We start from the raw sequence: 18547 nt of genomic DNA, 5'->3' as shown, positions 1-18547 counted from the left end.
CCCCAAAACAATGTTTGAAGATCTCCAGCATCTCCACCACTCTGAGCAGGTTCAGTCTCAAGATTCAAGATTCAGCTAGATGGGCTAGAGCTCTCTAACTTGGTACAAGGCAGATTCCTACATTCCTACAAAACCTCCTGTAATTTAAGCCCATTTGATCTAGTTCTGCTTTTGTCACAAAGACAGTTCTCCAGGTGTGTGTTCTAATGACCACTCAGGATGACCATCCCATTTTTCTTTGGCCATTTGTAGACACAGAGCCCCACAACCCATTGTGTATTCAGCCAAGTGCTCCTCAAAATGCACTCTTAACAATGGCATTCTAAAGGCCCATTCTGAAATTTGGTGTACCCTGTTCAGGGGCATCCAATATATTTCAATGGCCATTCTCAGTCATTCGTTTTAGTGTCTTCTCTTCAGATGTCATGTTTCATCCTTCTACAGCGGTACCTCTGAATGCGAACGGGATCTGTTTTGGAGCCCTGTTTGCATCCAGAAGTGAACGCAACCCACGTCTGCGCATGCGCGGGTTGCGATTTGCCACTTCCGTGGATGTGTGCGACATTTTGAGCTTCTGCGCATGTGCAAGCGGCGAAACCTGGAAGTAACACACTCCGTTACTTCTGGGTCACCGCATTGCACAACCCGAAAATACTTATCCTGAAGCTACTTCAACCCAAGGTATGACTGTACAAATGTGAGGCAGTCTTAACTGATGAATCAGGTTACATCCCATATTATTAATAATATTATTTATTTAATTGCAGTTCTATCCCACTATTTTTCAATCATGGAACCCAAGGCAGCATAAGATTCCATGATCCTGTAAATGTGGTTCCCTGCTAGTGACCCATTCAGCCACTGATCAAACCCAGACCGCTTATCTTCAACAAGATGGTCTCCTCATTTGCCTGGACCCTGCCAATAAACTAACAGCGTGAGCCTAAGCATATTTTACTATTGAATTCAGTGCCATTGAATTCAGTGGGCCTCTGTAAGCCTGTTTAGAATTGTAATGCAAGTCTTCCTAAGTTGGGTTGTAGCCTCTAATCAATAATAAACAGTGCCAAGTAAAAAAAGAGAGAGAAATTGAAGTATTAATGAGTATTTTTTTTAAAGGGAAGGGGAAAGAGGGGGGAAACGAGCCAGGTTAAGAGGCTTCTTTACTCATATATTCTTATAATTAGATATTTAGTATAACGGTTGAGGAAGGCCAGTCAGATTATCTCCCCTGGTCTTTCCCCACATCTCTTCCATTTTCTCTAATTGACAATAATATGTGTTCCGTCTGCTCCTCAATCACCGGGGGATATTTTAACTCGCCAGTGTTGCTGCAATATTGCCGTGAGTGGCACTTGGAAGAGCCCTTCCCTGTTCCTCTAAAACACCCTTGAATCATATGAAAGACTCTTGAGGGCATCTCTCTAATAGGCCAAATGGGACTTGCTCCTAAGTAAGTGTACACAGGACTGCAGAATCCAGATTGCTTGTGCGAGACAAGAAGGTTGCTGGAAATGGAGGAAGGCAGAGATAGAGATAGATGGATGTTTATAGAGTTGATGGATTAAAGGCATGCAGTGGGGTTTGAAGCTGGTATGTCTCTTCTTTCCCAGCCTTCTCAGCTCCCTACAACTGAACCTCTGGCAGCCATGGAGATCGTCTGTGAATCCTCTAGAGAACAGATGCAATAAAGCTCAGCAGAGATAGACTCGGCCTCCGTGGCCCTGGCACACTGTGGAAAGGTAAAGAAAAGTCAGAGCCCAAAGAACTGCCAAACCCCATTGCCCAACAGGGCCACTCAAGACATCACAATAGACAACACAAGATGAACTGGGCAATTCTATACACTTCTACCCAGAAGTCCTATTGTGTTCAATGGAGTTTGCTTCCAGGTGAGCAGATGGAGTTTGCTGTTCCCATGCTCAGTCCTCTATGGGCTGCTTTGGAGGGTGAGTCCCCTCCCCCACTAAAAATGATGATGATGGGTGCTGCAAACCTTGGGGTTCCCCCAAGCCTGCAGACACCTCCCTTTTTTGTGCACAGAGGGTTCTGCTTTGGCTACATAATCTTCTGAGAGCCAGTGTGGTGTAATGGTTAAAAGCGGTAGATTCGTAATCTGGTGAACCGGGTTCGCGTCTCCACTCCTCCACATGCAGCTGCTGGGTGACCTTGGGCCAGTCACACTTCTCTGAAGTCTCTCAGCCCCACTCACCTCACAGAGTGTTTGTTGTAGGGGAGGAAGGGAAAGGAGAATGTTAGCCACTTTGAGACTCCTTAGGGTAGTGATAAAGCGGAATATCACACCCAAACTCTTCTTCTCAACATGGAGAATGAGTTTGCTATTGGTATATAACAGGGATGGGGAACATTTTCCAGCCAGAGGGCTGCGTTCTCTCCATGAGGAGCCTTTGTTCCAGCCACGCAGAAGTCATCTGTTTCTAAACACACACAGCTCTCCAATCCAGGCAAGGAAGGGGTGTCATCACAGTTGAAGAAGACATTCCAGAGCAGCCTTTCTCAACCTGTGGGTCCCCAGATGTTGCTGAACTACAACTCCCATCACCCCTGGCTAGCAAGGCCAGAGCTCAGGGATGATGGGAGTTGTAGTCCAACAACATGTGGCGACCCACAGGTTGAGAAACGCTGTTCTAGAGGTTGTGGAGCAGGGACAATGCAAGCTGTGGCCAGGGGAGGAGGTGTGGGCTGCAGACAAGCATTTGGCCTCCAGGGCTTCAGCATCCCCACCCCTGGGACATAGAATACCACCTGCATACTTTCCCTTAGATCTCTGCAATGGAATGAGCCAGAAACTGGCTTTGTACGATGCTACAGCAATGGATTCCGGATGTAGCTGGCATTAAGAGCAGGCGCTCCAAATGTCCCTATTTTCCAGGAACAGTCCCAGATTTACAGATGCCATCCCGGTTTCTGATTTGATCCCACAATGTCCTGCTTTTCCTTAGGACTTTTCCTATTTTCATCAGAGAAATGTTGGAGGGTATGGAGTTATGCAACTCCCTAGCCACACGAAGAGAAGTTGTTTTAAATGTTTGGTATTTTATTAGGTTTTTATGTATGTTGGAAACCACCCAGCATGGCTGGGGCAACAAAGTCAGATGGGCGGGGTATTATTCTTATTCTTATTATTGAATATGACTTCCCTATTTTCACTGGAGAAATGTTGGAGGGTATGCAATAGTATAAATAGTAAATAGTAAAATTATTATTATTACTGATTAAAGTAAAGGTAAAGGGACCCCTGACCATTAGGTCTAGTCGTGGCCGACTCTGGGGTTGCGGCGCTCATCTTGCTTTATTGGCCAAGAGAGCCAGCGTACAGCTTCCAGGTCATGTGGCCAGCATGACTAAGCCACTTCTGGCGAACCAGAGCAGCGCATGGAAACGCTGTTTACCTTCCTGCCAAAGCGGTACCTATTTATCTATTTGCACTTTGATGTGCTTTCGAACTGCTAGGTTGACAGGAGCAGGGACCGAGCAACAGGAGCTCACCCCGTCGTGGGGATTCGAACTGCCGACCTTCTGATTGGCAAGTCCTAGGCTCTGTGGTTTAACCCACAGTGTCACCCGTGTCCCTTTTATTATTGATTAAGACATCCCTATTTTCATCGGAGAAGTGTTGGAGGGTACAAGGATGCAGTTAGCATTAAGAGTCATGATCAGAGCAAAACATGGCACCATCATATTGGAGAATTAGGAAGTGGGGAGGTTGCTGTCACACTCAGATCTTGCCTACAAGCTTCCCATTGGCACCAGACTGCCCTCCCCAAGAACAGGATGCTGGACTAGAGGGTTTCATCCTCACCTAACAGGCTGCTCCAGAAAGCGGCAAAAGTGGCTGCCCCTGTGACAGCCCCACAGGCAGCTGGGTTCTTGCGCTTCGTGCTGACGGAGAAGCCGCCTTGTCCAGTGGCCTCAATCTCCACCACATGGTAATCGGGGAGGCTGTGGTGGAGAAGAGCAGTCAGTTAGACTGGAGCTTTTAATTAGGATGGTGGCAGGCGCTGTCCGTTTGCCAACATTCTCACCCGCCCGGCAGCCAGAGGCCAGGGACTCACTTGGGGTCAGCTATAAGACAGCCTTTCACGCCGTCAAAGCCCAGGCTGGGAGCGGCCATGCAGGCTGCTGCCATGGTGTTGACGTTGTTGGGAGCCAAGGGACACAACCTCCGCACAGGGCCTTCGTAGAGGACCACACGTTCCTGCTGGGCACCTTTCGCAAGCTCCCCCAGGTGCCCACTTAATCGGAAGCTGCTGGGGTGTTTCACCATTGTAACAGTCAGTGCCTAGAAGATGGAAGGATAAGAGTCAGAGAATTTGCCTTCCAGCCACTTAGATCAGAGGTTTTCAAGGGGTGTGGTGTGACAGAAGAGGATGGCAAGTGCGACAGGAAGATTTAATGAACCTTCAAAGAAACAGTTAAACATTTCAGTGTAGTTAATAATAATAATAACAATAACAATAATAATAATAATAATACAGTGGTACCTCGGGTTACATACTTAATTAGTTCCAGAGATCCGTTCTTAACCTGAAGCTGTTCTTAACCTGAAGCACCACTTTAGCTAATGGGGCCTCCCATTGCCACCATGCCGCTGGAGCACAATTTCTGTTTTCATCCTGAAGCAAAGTTCTTAACCCGAGGTACTATTTCTGGGTTAGCGGAGTCTGTAACCTGAAGCGTATGTAACCTGAGGTATCACTGTAGTGATGATGATATTAATAATAATAATAATAATAATAATAATAATAATAATAATATGCAGCCCATCTGACTTGGTTGCCCAAGCTTCCAACAAAATATTAAAAGCACAATAAAACATCACTCATTGAATAAAAAAAATCCTTCCAGTAGCACCTTAGAGACCAACTAAATTTGTTATTGGTATGAGCTTTCGTGTGCATGCACACTTCTTCAGATACCTGGAAGGATTTTTTTTATTTTGTTTCGACTACGGCAGACCAACACAACTATCTACAGTACCACCCATTAAAAACTTCCCTGATGTCTTCTAAAAGTCAAATTGTTGCTTATTTATTTGCTAAATTCTGGATTAGCAATATTTCATAATAGGGCATGATTTAAGAGTATGTGATGCAGTTGGGCATCACCACCTAGTTCTCTCATGGAATAAAGCCAGGATTACAATGTAAACAAAAAACGTATGTTTTTACACTGCTTGAAGACCTTTTTTGATCAAGCGGTTTATAAATCTGCAATCAATCAAATCAATTCTGGTAGTCAATATACTGCCACACACCCCTTCCTCTTCCCAGTCTTCCCATTTACCTACTCGCATTGCCAATGCGATGCCCCCCTCTGGGATCTTACCTGAAGCAACCCTCCGTCATCCAACCTCTGGATGTCTTGTCCACCCCATAGAGCCCCACTGGGGATATAGAGGGTGTGCCCAGCCTCTCTTGCAGCTTTGCGCAATTTAAGCTCGGTGTCTAAATCTGCCAAGGCTGTTGGCGATCCCACCTAGGAGTATGTAGAAACATTTACTTTGCAGGTGCTGGTGTTGGAAAGCTAGAGGGAGAATGCTGATTTGGGAGGAGACTGGCTATTCCTTCCCATTTATTTAATGGCAAATAATTTATTTTGTTGGATACAGACAGAATGTGGGAGAGATTAGCAACTGACCAGAGCAGTGGGGTTGGAAGGAAGTTCATTTTCAGTGGTATAAGCGGGGGGGGGGGGGGGGTTGGGGTTGGGCCTGTTAGGATTCTTTTCCCGGTGTTGCAGTCATGAGGTTGTTTATATCACATGACGGTGTATGTTTTCATTTCACATTGTGGGAAGTGACAGAGACAGGATGTTTGTATTACTGTGTTTCCGTGATATAGGTCATTTGTCCTTTGTCCTTTCTCTTTGCTGTCTGATGCTGAAGAGGAAGGAGCTGAGTTACGATGCTCCGAGTGTACATACCATATTTTTCAATCTCTAAGACGCACCAGACCACAAGACGCACCTAGTTTTTGGAGGAGGAAAATAAGAAAAAAAATATTCTGAATGCTAGAAGCCAGAACAACAAGAGGGATCGCTGCGCAGCGAAAGCAGCGATCCCTCTTGCTGTTCTGCTTCTGGGATAGCTGTGCAGCCTGCATTTGCTCCATAAGACGCACACACATTTCCCCTTACTTTTTAGGAGGGCAAATGTGAGTCTTATAGAGCACAAAATACGGTATGTAAATAAACATAGTTTAGCTAAATTGCTGCACTACTGAATCTGAACGCTGACTGCCTATACTCTGCTGATCCTGAAGTGTTCTGATGCCTCTTTGTATCAGTCACTGTGATGTTTGGGCTGGAGAAAGCTTTTGAATCTCCCGAACGAATGGCCAGGAGGGAGAGAACATGCCAGTCGGGCATGTGTCTCTGCCGGACTCCTACTTGTGTGTAGGACCTCCTGAGAGGGGCAAAGATTTTAAGAAGGGAGGTTTTAGGAGGAGAGAGGCGGGAGCAGAGATTTCTGTGGCATAATGAAAGTCTGGAAGACACCATGTCAGCCACCCCCAGTGTAGTTAGTATTGAGCAAGGGGAATCAGTTAAACATCAGGCAGCTTCCTAGGTATGGAAAGAAAATGTAAAGCAGGAAGAGGAGCCCTCAGCACCTCAAATCTGGTCCATTTGCCACCTGCTGAGATTCAGCATCCAAGCGATGGACAACCATGCAAAGCGTACTAGTCGAAACCACTCTCCACCCTCTCTTTTGAAGAGGCAAGGAAGTACCATCTGCAACTGTTGTGTGGTTCGATTCCTGCCTCCCATTTCACAGGCATCTCCCAAGGGCAACAGAACCATCAACATCATCTATTGAGCCAAAAGTTAATTTGGGGGGTTTGTTTATTTTTAAGTGATTTGGAGCAGCTGCAGAACTGTTCGGGGTTTTTTGGATTGTGCCGGCTTTAACCACAAGAGCATATAGGAAGACAAAAGAAAAATCTATTTGCACAACACAGTCAAGGCTGAGATGAGAAACTTTTCCGGCAGAAGCGGAGAAAGACAGATGCTAGATTTGTGAGGTTTGAATCGTGGGCGAGGGGTGGAGGGAGGCTGAATGAAAAGGAACATGCATGTTCCCTTAATAGGACAAGCCCAAATTGTCTCTGTTTATCGCAGGCCTTCTGTCTGGACCCCAGAAATCGTCTGGAGTGTTCAGAGGTTGTTGTCTTTTGTCTGGTCCCTATAAATAACACTGTGTGATGTTTAAATGCTCCTGTGGTTATTTTTATAAATTTCTGAGCTCTAGACCAGAACTATGCTGTTAGCAGAAGAAAGCAAAGCTTTACAAAATAAATAGGTGAGAGAAAACACTCTCTCTCTCTCTCTCTCTCTCTCTCTCTCTCTCACACACACACACACACACACACACACACACAATACACACAATGCCAATGGCTGGTCACAGTAAAACTGGTTCACAATGACACTATTGCACAGTGCAGAACCATTGACAAATGTAAAGAAAGGGCAAAATCTGTAGGATGGTTTATATTATACAAACAGCATCAGAACAGCCTCACTTACAATTTGCCAGCCCAGAACATTAAAAAATAAATTAAAATGAAGCCAGCTGCCAACACATGGTTAGGTTCATTTGCTTCCAGGTGACTTGTATATTGACAAGCTGGAAAGAGTGCAGGGCAAGGCGGCCAACATGATAAAGGGTCTGGAAGCCTGATGAGGAATGGTTGAGGGAGTTGGGTGTGTTCAGGCTGAAGAAGAGAAGATTGAGATATGATATGATAGCCATCTTCCAATATCTGAAGGGCTGTCACATGGAAGATGGAGGAAGCTTGTTTTCTGCTACTCCGGAAGGGAGGACCCAATGAATGAAAATGACAAGAAGGGAGATCCCAAGAAAACTTTGGGGAGAACATTCTGAACAGGCCACCTCGAAAGATGGCGGACTCTCCTCCTTTGGAAGTTTTGAGACAGGTTAGGTGGGCATCCATTAGAGCAGGCTTCCTCAAACACTGCCTTCCAGATGTTTTGAGACTACAATTCCCATCATCCCTGACCACTGGTCCTGCTAGCTAGGGATCATGGGAGTTGTAGGCCAAAAAACATCTGGAGGGCCGAGTTTGACGAAGCCTGCATTAGCGATTCTTTAGCTGTGATTCCTGCATTGCAGAGGGTTGGACTAAATGGCCCTTAGAGGTCCCTTCCATCTCTACAATTCCGTGATTCTATGATTGAGGCAAGAACTATGGATGCAGTGGCCCCTGGGGCAGGGGAAAGTTATGGAACACTCCCCCCAGACAGACTCACCTGGCAACTGCAATAACACCTTTTCTGTGTCAAATGAAGACCCTTTTTATTCTCCCGGCTCTTTCAATACTACCTGTATCATGCAATTTAGATCTTTTGATGCTGCGTTTTAGGCTATATCGTATGGCCTTTATGCTGATTTTGTTGATGGAGGAGATAATTTGTTTGATACTGGGATTTGCTTTACAGTATTTGGATTATATTTTGTATTCTACCTTTGGGGGGGGGGATGTTTTGTATATCACCCAGGGGATTGTGTTGATGGGAAGAATAAAAATGTGTTTAGGGCAGGGCAGAAGGGGGGGGGGGGAGAACGATGATTCTCATTGAACCAAGCCAAGGTCAGAAAGGCGATCTAACTAACCACACCTTGAAGGGGGTGTCCTGGTGCCAGATGCCTCTTTCTGAAGGCACCTGCAGCCCTTACCATGAAATCTGCAGCTTTCAGAAAGGACTCCCCGTGATCTTGGACAATGCAGGGATGGGCCACTTCAATGATGACGTCAGCCCGCCTTTGGAGAGAGGAGAGAGGCATGGTAAGAGGCTGGATTTGTAATTGTGCCAAGGAAACACTGGATGAGGGTCCAAGCCAAACTTTAGTGGCAGGTGTGGGGAATGGCAATCTGGTCCCCCCACCCTGAAGTCCCCCATCTTTCGGCAACTCTGATTTGCAGTGGCTCTCCAGACTTTTCCTAGCCCTACCTGGAGAAGCTGGGGATTGAACCCAACTTGCCTGCGCACAGCCTTGCCCGGGTGGTGCATGCCCAAGTCATCTCCCGCTTGCACTACTGCAATGCGCTCTAACTTTGAAGGTGACTTGGAAACTATAACTAATCCAGAATGTGGCAGCGAGACTGGTGACTGGGAGCGGCTTCCGAGACCATATAACACTGGTCCTGAAAGACATACATTGGCTTCTAGCACGTTTCCAAGCACAATTCAAAATGTTGGTGCTGACCTTTTAAACCCTAAAAGGCCTCGGGCCTGTAAATCTGAAAGAATGTCTCCACCCCATCACTCAACCCGCACACTGAGGTCCAGCACCGAGGGCCTTCTGGCAGTTCCCTCACTGCAAAAAGTGAAGTTACAGGGAACCAGGCAGAGGGCCTTCTCGGTAGTGGCACCCACCCCATGGAACACCCTCCAATCAGATATCAGGGAGATAAGTAACTACACAACTTTTAGAAGATATCTGCTGGGGCAACCTAGTCAGATGGGTGGGGTACAAACAACAACAACAAAACCTTTGGCATGCAATGTATCTGCTCTGTCAATGAGCTTTGGCAACATTGTGAATGGTCAGTGCAATCCTAGGACTGCTTGCTTGGATGCAGGGATGAGGGAGAAACGAGACTCAGTTCACATTTTAGGGTAAACCTACATAATTCACACTTTCCAAAATGATATATGAACTGAAACACATCCTTTGAAATTCACACTCCTCTGAATTTTGCAACACAGTTCTCCAGGTAAGTAATGTGTATGAAAATATGAAAATAACGTATAAAAATATATTAGGGGATGTTTCATTGCAAAAATGCATATATTATGCAAAAAATTATATTGTCTATTAGAAGAAATTGCACTAAAATGCTGGTGAATTTTCCTGAGGACTTAAAACATATACAGTCGTATCTTGGAAGTCGAATGGAATCCGTTCCGGAAGTCCGTTCGACTTCCAAAGCATTCAACTTCCAAATTGCGGCTTCTGATTGGCTGCAGGAAGCTCCTTCAGCCAATCGGAAGCTGCGGAAGCCTGGTTGGATGTTCGGCTTCCATAAGAACACTCGAAAACAGTCACTTCCTAGTTTTGATCGTTTGGGAGCCAAAACGTCCCAGTTCCAAGGCGTGTGACAACCAAGGTACGACTGTATATATATCACAGGCTGATGCAGAAAGGTGGGGGAACCAAAATTTAAGATTGCAAAAAGTGAAATAGACAGATAAAATTCCCCCTTACTTGGATGCGAGTGCCAGTGAGATCGATGAGACTTACTCCCAGGTAGGTGTACAGGGGAATGCAGGCTGAGTGTTTATCTCAAAGTATTGTGGCATGGGAGTAGCCAAGATTTGTGTATGGGGGGGGCAGGCCTTTCGTTAGGGGGACAGAACCTCAGCTATGTATTTTTATCTCCTCCTTGGCTACACCCATGGTTCATGGTGGTTCATTTTCTTTATTCTCGCCATTACACACACACGTGTGAAAGCAGCCAGGTCCTGGCTGGGCTTGCTTGCTCACCGCTCCAAGAAGTCCATCAGCTTCCCCAGCTGCAGCTCCTCTGGCACTGTCCCCACCAGCTTCCTGGCGTCCCGGTTCCAAACAAAGGCCAGCTCCAGCCCATGTCGGAGTCCGTCATCTTGTAGCCGTTTCGCCAGGTACTGGCCTAGAGACAGAAAGTGGAACAGAAAAGTATCACAGATCCAGGAACTTGGCTGTGTCTCAAACACCTGCTGCCCCGTCAAATCTGTTTCTTGCAGAGGCACTACTAAATCCTGGCACCATTTCCCAGGATTTCTCAAACTCTGACACAGACTAACATCACAACAAAGACACACGCAGAGAGAAATGGTGTTCTCTGAAGATGCAGAGCTCATTTTTGTCCTTTGGGTGGCATCTTTTCGAGTTCCCAGCGAAGGAATCCGTTTCCATGCCCTGTTTTGTGAGTGCCAAGAAATATCTGTCTGGCCACAGTGGGAAAACTGTAAGATATTATTCTGATCCTGCAAAGCAATTATTTTCTTCTTAAAGAAGTAATACATTCAGAAGTACAGTGGTACCTCGGGATGCGAATGGGATCCATTCTGGAGCCCCATTCGCATCCTGAATAGAATGTAAGACGCGACGGCGCGTCTGCGCGGATCATGTTTTGCCTCTTTCGCGCATGACGACATTTTTAGCGTCTGCGCATGCACGTGTGGCGAAACCCAGAGGAACGTGTTCTGTTACTTCTGGGTTGCCACGGAGTGCAACCCGAAAGCTTTCAACCTGAAGCACATTCAACCCGAAATATGACTGTAAAGGTAAAGGACCCCTGGGTGGTTTTAAATCCAGTCAAAGGTGACTATGGGGTTGCAGCGCCCAGCTCGCTTTCAGACAAAGGGAGCCGGCGTTTGTCCACAGACAGCTTTCCAGGTCATGTGGCCAGCGTGACTAAACCGCTTCTGACACAACAGAACACCATGATGGAAACCAGAGCAGACAGAAATGCTGTTTACCTTCCCGCCACAGCAGTACCTGTTTATCTACTTGCACTGGTGTCTGCTAGGTTGGCAGGAGCTGGGACAGAGCAACGGGAGCTCACCCCATTGCAGGGATTCGAACCACCGACTTTCCGATTGACAAGCCCAAGAGGCTCAGAGGTTTAGACCACAGCGCCACCCTCATCTCTGTACATTTAGAAGTAAAGAACTTCCCCACTAGCTTTCACCTCTAGCACAAATCAATGGCAGGGCCACACAGAGAAACAAATAATTTAGTAGGAATGAGGAACTTGCACCCTTCCCAATGTTGTCGGACTGCCGTCAGCCCCAGCCAGAATAGTCAATGGCGAGGCATGGGTGGAAGGATCCATCAGGTCTCTCAGTTTCTCAGCCACTCTGGCCCACAAACTCACTGGTACAGAGGACTCTTATCATCAAGTTTGTGGGCCAGACCTCCAAATGTCACATGGACATGGAAATATAACAAGTATTCTGAGAATCATCAGGTCTTTTCCAAAACAGGACAGGATAAATTGTTTTATGAAACACATTGTGTGTGTGTTGTAAATTTTATTTTGAAATAAAAGACATAATAGAGGACTGGACAGTAGCAAAAGGTACTCAACAAAGGGAGAAAACACATTGCCTAGGAAAGCCATCTTAAGAATCAGATGGACAGAGGAGGGAAATTGTCAAGAAACACCACCTACCTAGATGCCCATAGCCCACAATTCCAACCCGTCTTCTCCTTTGGTCCCCAGACATTCTGCCTGTCCTGGTTTAAGAAAACAACAGATATGTGATATTGTTCACTGCAGAGAAGCATGGATCAGGGACTGAAAGGGTTTGAATGCCTACCCATATTTATGCCACAGATCTAACAGTGAAATCCTATACATGTCTACTAGAAACTTGAGGCCCCTAGAGTTTAGTGGTATTTACTTGAAGGTATGTAAGTGTACACAGCAAAGCAACTTCTGGCCCTCCAGTCATTGCTGGATCCCAACACCCATCAGGCCCCATCAGCATGCCCAATGGTCAGGGACGATGGGAGTTGTATTCCAGCAATATTTGAGGGCCATCATTGGGATGCAGGATCGCACCCCAAATTCACCACTGGGCAAAACACTCACTGCTTCATCTTAATTTGGATTCCTAAATTTTAAAGTGGATTGCATGTTTGTACAGGTTAAGCATCCGCCTGCGGTGCTCTCTGTGTGCGCATGTATAAAAAGATGTACAAAGAGAGAAAGAGCTTCTGTGCCGTTTGACACTTCAGAGTGAGCAGCTATTTGAATTTAAGAGCCGATTCTTCACCTTCACACCCCCTAGATTTCTCATTACTCATTTAATTGATCAGCCGCAGCTGGATCTGTGTGAATGGATTCCGCTGAAAAGCATTTATGTTTTGAGATGGTATGATAGCGCCTGCAAGACATCAGTTGATGTTGCTTCGTCATGTGATAGGCATGCTTGTGAAGGAGCCCTGAGAAAATATGCCTGTCTTTCCTTCTCTGTTCATCCTTCGAATCGTGCATCCCTGTTTCTTCTCTTTTACATTTTGTTCCACTTCTGCCACCATTGACACCTGTCTGCCTCTGTATCAAGGGTGAGGAACCTATGGTTTGGCGTAGAGCAGATTTTTTTATTCAGTTATATATATATATATATATATGCAGGTTTTGGTGTCCTCGGGTGTCTTCCCGTGTAAAAGTTGGGGTGTCTAGGCGACGTTTCGACGAGGTCTCACTCGTCATCTTCAGGCTGGTGCTTTCGGCTTCTTGTTACTGGAACAGAGCGGGATCTCAATGTTTGAGTTCCTATAAATACTGTAGAGGGGGTGTGGTGTCTAGCCTCCAATGTTCTGGGCAGAGAGGAAGTTCCCAGGCTAGTGTGCCTTTTCTTCTTTTGTTCCTTAATTACTTGAGAGATACCTTGAGTGATTTCTTGAGTGATATCCTGAGTACCACTTAGGTGGGTCATTAGGTGTGGATTAGTTGCTAAAGTCTTTGTGTCTTGACCTCTTGAACTTTGTGAAGAGTTTTCCTGAGAAGATGGCTGTATTGCACTTAGTTGTGCTTTGGCTTGGCTTCGTGTATAGGGGCGAGCTGTGGTTTTGTGGCTTGTGTCAGCCAGATCTGTGTAGGGATTGCAGGGGGGTGCACGAGTGAGACCTCGTCGAAACGTCGCCTAGACACCCCAACTTTTACACGGGAAGACACCCGAGGACACCAAAACCTGCATTCCTGTACCCGTGAAAATCTACGAAAGCAAATATATATATATATATATATATATATATATATATATATATATATGCAGGTTTTGGTGTCCTCGGGTGTCTTCCCGTGTAAAAGTTGGGGTGTCTGGGCGACGTTTCGACGAGGTCTCACTCGTCATCTTCAGGCTGGTGCTTTCGGCTTCTTGTTACTGGAACAGAGCGGGATCTCAATGTTTGAGTTCCTATAAATACTGTAGAGGGGGTGTGGTGTCTAGCCTCCAATGTTCTGGGCAGAGAGGAAGTTCCCAGGCTAGTGTGCCTTTTCTTCTTTTGTTCCTTAATTACTTGAGAGATACCTTGAGTGATTTCTTGAGTGATATCCTGAGTACCACTTAGGTGGGTCATTAGGTGTGGATTAGTTGCTAAAGTCTTTGTGTCTTGACCTCTTGAACTTTGTGAAGAGTTTTCCTGAGAAGATGGCTGTATTGCACTTAGTTGTGCTTTGGCTTGGCTTCGTGTATAGGAACTTCCTCTCTGCCCAGAACATTGGAGGCTAGACACCACACCCCCTCTACAGTATTTATAGGAACTCAAACATTGAGATCCCGCTCTGTTCCAGTAACAAGAAGCCGAAAGCACCAGCCTGAAGATGACGAGTGAGACCTCGTCGAAACGTCGCCCAGACACCCCAACTTTTACACGGGAAGACACCCGAGGACACCAAAACCTGCATTCCTGTACCCGTGAAAATCTACGAAAGCATATATATATATATATATACACACACATATATATATATTCAATTTTATACATTTCAATAATTTTACAATAATTTTAACATTTCTAAACTTGACTTCCTTCCCCCTCTTTCTGTGGTTCCTTAAATTTATTTTTTATATTTCCTGCATATTCCAAATTAACTTAAACATTTATTCATCTACTTTAAATGTATACTCTTATAAAACTGCAGGTTATTACATTAAGCCTGCCAATTTTCTTATCTGTTCACAGTTTGTTTGTAAATATCCAATACACCATTTCTATTCTTTTATAAAAAATTTGTTATCTTGAGTTCTTATTTTTTCGGTAAATTTTGCCATTTCTGCGTATTCCATAAGTTTTTGTATCCATTCTTCCTTCTGTTGGGACATCTCCTTCTTTCCATTAAAATGTCTTCTTTGCCTTTAAAAGTGAATCTATCACACTTTCCAAAACAATATGAGAACCGAAACACCCCCATCTTTCGAAATTTGCATTTATCCTAATGTTGCGATGCATTTCTCTAACCATCCAAGGTTTACAAAAATGTATATACTCAGGGGAAACGTGCATTTAAAATGAATGCATGCGTTAAAACAACATACAGAAATTCATTATATTATGGGAAATTGCTCGCAAAAATTAGTCAAAACTCCGTGCAAACTTGTGTTCATCAGAAGAAATCCGTACTAAAATGTTGAATAATTTTCATGGGTATTTAAAAACAAAATCCACCACTTGCTGCAGAAACGTGAAATTTGGAAGATTGGAAATGTGAGTGAGATTGACTAATCCTTCCATCCTTACCCATCTGCCATCCATATGTTGTCAGAGATGATGGGTGTTGTAGTCTAGGAATGTCTGTATTAGCTACCACTCCTCTCTCTTTATTTCTTTGTCTTATCCTTCCAGTTAGTTAATAACTCACCATCCGAAACAGACTTTATATCTCACCTTCCACCAGCCCCATACCTATAGGCCCCAAATCCCCTCCACTTTTTGAACTGACTCACCTGAGTCGGTTGCACTGATTCTCTGGCACTCAGGCAACTGCAGGATACTAGCACAAAACAGAGGACTTATTTGTATTGGTGCCCTTTGGTCAATTAATCCCTGGAGGATGTTAATTATTAGCCTGGGGCCTGCAATTCCCCAGAGAATGGGTTGCTGGCAGGCAGGCATTAGTTAGAAGACAGCTAGTGAAATTCCCTCGTAAACTCTGCCGTTGCTTCTTGGCTATATAGCATCAAATAATGACTTGGATATGTGAACGCGTCGTCACAGATTAATTGCCACAGGTAGCATTTTTATGTTGTCATTACACGCTCCTTGCACTTCCAAGTACTGCAATGTTCCAGGGGCATCACTTTAGGGCTGGCAGTGCAATCTTATTCATGTCTGCTCGGAAGAAGTCCCACTGAGATCAGTCAGACTTACTCCCAGCTACGTGTGTGAAGGATTTCAGCTTTGTGTTTTGTTAGGGGCTTTATAACAATTATATTTGTAAAAGAGGAGCAGCTTCTTGTGTATTCACTAAAGACAGGGGGAGAAGTACTGCTCAATTCACATTTTAATGCGAACCTATTCAATTAGCAAAGGGACGCGGGTGGCGCTGTGGGTTAAACCAAAGAGCCTAGGACTTGCCGATCAGAAGGTCGGCGGTTCAAATCCCCGTGATGGGGTGAGCTCCCATTGCTCGGTTCCTGCTCCTGCCAACCCAGCAGTTCAAAAGCACGTCAAAGTGCAAGTAGATAAATAGGTACCACTCCGGCGGGAAGATCAACGGCGTTTCCGTGCGCTGCTCTGGTTCGCCAGAAGCGGCTTAGTCATGCTGGCCACATGACCCGGAAGCTGTACGCCGGTTCCCTCAGCCAATAAAGCAAGATGAGCGCGCAACCCCAGAGTCGGCCACGACTGGCCCTAATGGTCAGGGGTCCGATTAACCTATTCAATTGGCAGTTCCGCAAAAAAAATACATGAACCAAAACCGAGCTATTCTTCTAAATCTGCACTTCTCGGACCCGGCAACAAGTACACAAATGAATATATATCAGGGGAACGTTTGCATTTTAAAAAAATAGGGAGCATAGCATATAAAAATGTGTTATATTAAGATAAATTGCTTGCTAAGCTGTTTATTTGGAGAAACATGCACCAAAGCACTGGTGAGTTCTCATGAGGATTTTTATTTTCTGCAAAGTGATGTGGACATGGGGCAAGCCGAACTGAAGACTGAAAAAATAAGAAACAGCGGAACTGAAATTGACAGGTCTATCCATCCCTAGCATTTGCTCACATCCACAAACACGCTTCCAGTTTCAGCTAAGGGAGAAACCAGATGCGATGTTGATTGTGTCGTTTGAGGTTCCCGTTGTGTTTTGGGCCATGCTTGGAATGACTGCTAGTTCAGATGAATAATGTTTCTGTTGCCTATTGTCCCTTTCTGTCCTGGTATAAGCCTTGGCCTGCTTCCCCTTCATTTATCCCTCTTCCTCCCACTCTTGCAAACTTGCGTTTTTGCTTGTTCATCCCCCGCCCAAACGCTCGACAAATGCTGAATTTGCACATTTGCCCCGGTGAACTCACAGACAACCGATAAATTGGCTGCAGCACACGGAAAAAGTTTGCTCTGGAAGTGGGATGGGATCAAGCAGACCGAACTTTCTGAGAAAATTAATGAGTGGACAAATTAACAGGGAATCCAGAACCCTATTCAGGTGTCCTTGCCCAAACCTGCATAGGAAAAAGCACATGCCAGCTCTCCCTTCAGCTCCATTATGCATGTCACCTCCTATTCCACCATTGCCACATTGAGCAGGAATGTACCGTATTTTTCGCTCTATAAGACGCACCAGACCATAAGGCGCACCTAGTTTTTGAAGGAGGAAAACAAGAAAAAAAAATATTCTGAATGCCAGAAGCCAGAACAGCAAGAGGGATCGCTGCGCAGCGAAAGCAGCGATCCCTCTTGCTGTTCTGGCTTCTGGGATAGCTGCGCAGCCTGCATTCGCTTCTGGGATAGCCGTGCCAAGCCTCTTCAGGGCAGCGGGATGAAGGCTCCCCCTGCCCGAAGAGGCTGCGCGTGGCTAAGGCAGAAGCCAGGACAGCAAGCAGGATCGCTGCGCAGTGATCCCGATTAATGCCCTGGCTTATGGAATAGCCGTGCACAGCCTCATAGAGAGAGAGATGGCTGCCCTGCCCTTTTGTCGTTACCTGCACAGGTGAGGCCACGTCCACCTCTAGTCACATGCAGAGAAAGTCTGTCCCAGCCCAGAAGGAAACAGGAAGTTTACCTGCTGGCTGGACAAACATTCCTCCCCATGTATAAACATGTTCACTCTAGGAATGTTGTACTTGACTGCTCTTGTGTTTCACATCCCACACAAAGAAGGAGAGTCCACAACCTCCCTAGGGAGACTGTTCCACTGTTGAACAGCTCTTACCATCAGAAGGTTCTTCCTGATGTTTAGTTGTAATCTGCTTTCTTGTAACATGAAGCCATGGGTTCGAGTCCCACCCTCTAGAGCAGGAGAAAACAAGCTGGTTCCCTCTGCCATGTTACAACCTTTAAGGTATTTGAAGGTGGCTATCGGATCTCTTCTCAGTCTCCTCTTTTCCAGGCTAAGCATACCAAAATCCCTCAACCACTCCTCAGAGGGCATGGTTTCCAGACCCTTGATCATCTTGGTTGCCCTCCTCTGCCCACTTTCCAGCTTGTCAACATCCTTCTTAAATTGTGGTCTCCAGAGACGTTCCTGCTCAATGTGGGAAGCTCAGAAATGCAGGTGGTACCCATGGGGACACTGGGGGCAGGGCTAGCATGTGTGGCCTGCTCCCCTGTACGTGGCACCAGGCAGTGTGGAGCAGTGGTTACAGTGTTGGACTAGGGCCTGGAAGAGCAGAGTTCAAATCCCAACACAGCCATGATACTCACTGGGTGATCTTGGGCCAGTCCCTGTCTCTCAGCCTCGCCTACCTCTCAGGGCAGGATGAAGTAGAGAGAGGCAGGAGAGAAACATGTTTGCCACCTTGCGGCTGCTGAGGGAAAGGCGGGCTAGAAATACTAATAAATAA

The 18547-nt window shown here is 45.8% G+C and overlaps 1 protein-coding gene across 2 annotated transcripts; it reads right to left on the bottom strand.

Moving 5' to 3' along the window:
* Positions 1 to 1089: 1089 nt before the first annotated feature.
* ASPDH (aspartate dehydrogenase domain containing) lies at positions 1090 to 15556 on the bottom strand. 2 transcript variants are annotated; one of them, XM_083709857.1, is made up of 8 exons: positions 15487 to 15556; positions 12204 to 12268; positions 10532 to 10676; positions 8720 to 8804; positions 5350 to 5499; positions 4077 to 4303; positions 3824 to 3963; positions 1090 to 1732 (listed from the first exon to the last, which is right to left on the bottom strand). In XM_083709857.1, exons 2-8 carry the CDS (start codon positions 12256 to 12258, stop codon positions 1695 to 1697), a joined length of 840 nt encoding a protein of 279 aa, XP_083565983.1. In that variant the 5' UTR covers positions 12259 to 12268; positions 15487 to 15556; the 3' UTR covers positions 1090 to 1694. The 2 variants fall into 2 exon arrangements, with proteins under 2 accessions (XP_083565983.1, XP_083565982.1); XM_083709856.1 differs by lacking the exon at positions 15487 to 15556 and adding an exon at positions 15281 to 15403.
* Between the last annotated feature and the right edge of the window lie 2991 nt (positions 15557 to 18547).

This window comes from Podarcis gaigeae, assembly GCF_964106915.1.
Source record: "Podarcis gaigeae genome assembly, chromosome: 13".
NCBI lineage: Eukaryota > Metazoa > Chordata > Lepidosauria > Squamata > Lacertidae > Podarcis > Podarcis gaigeae.
The sequence above is the reverse complement of the archived record's forward strand: the minus strand, read 5'-3'. Positions and strand labels throughout refer to the sequence as shown.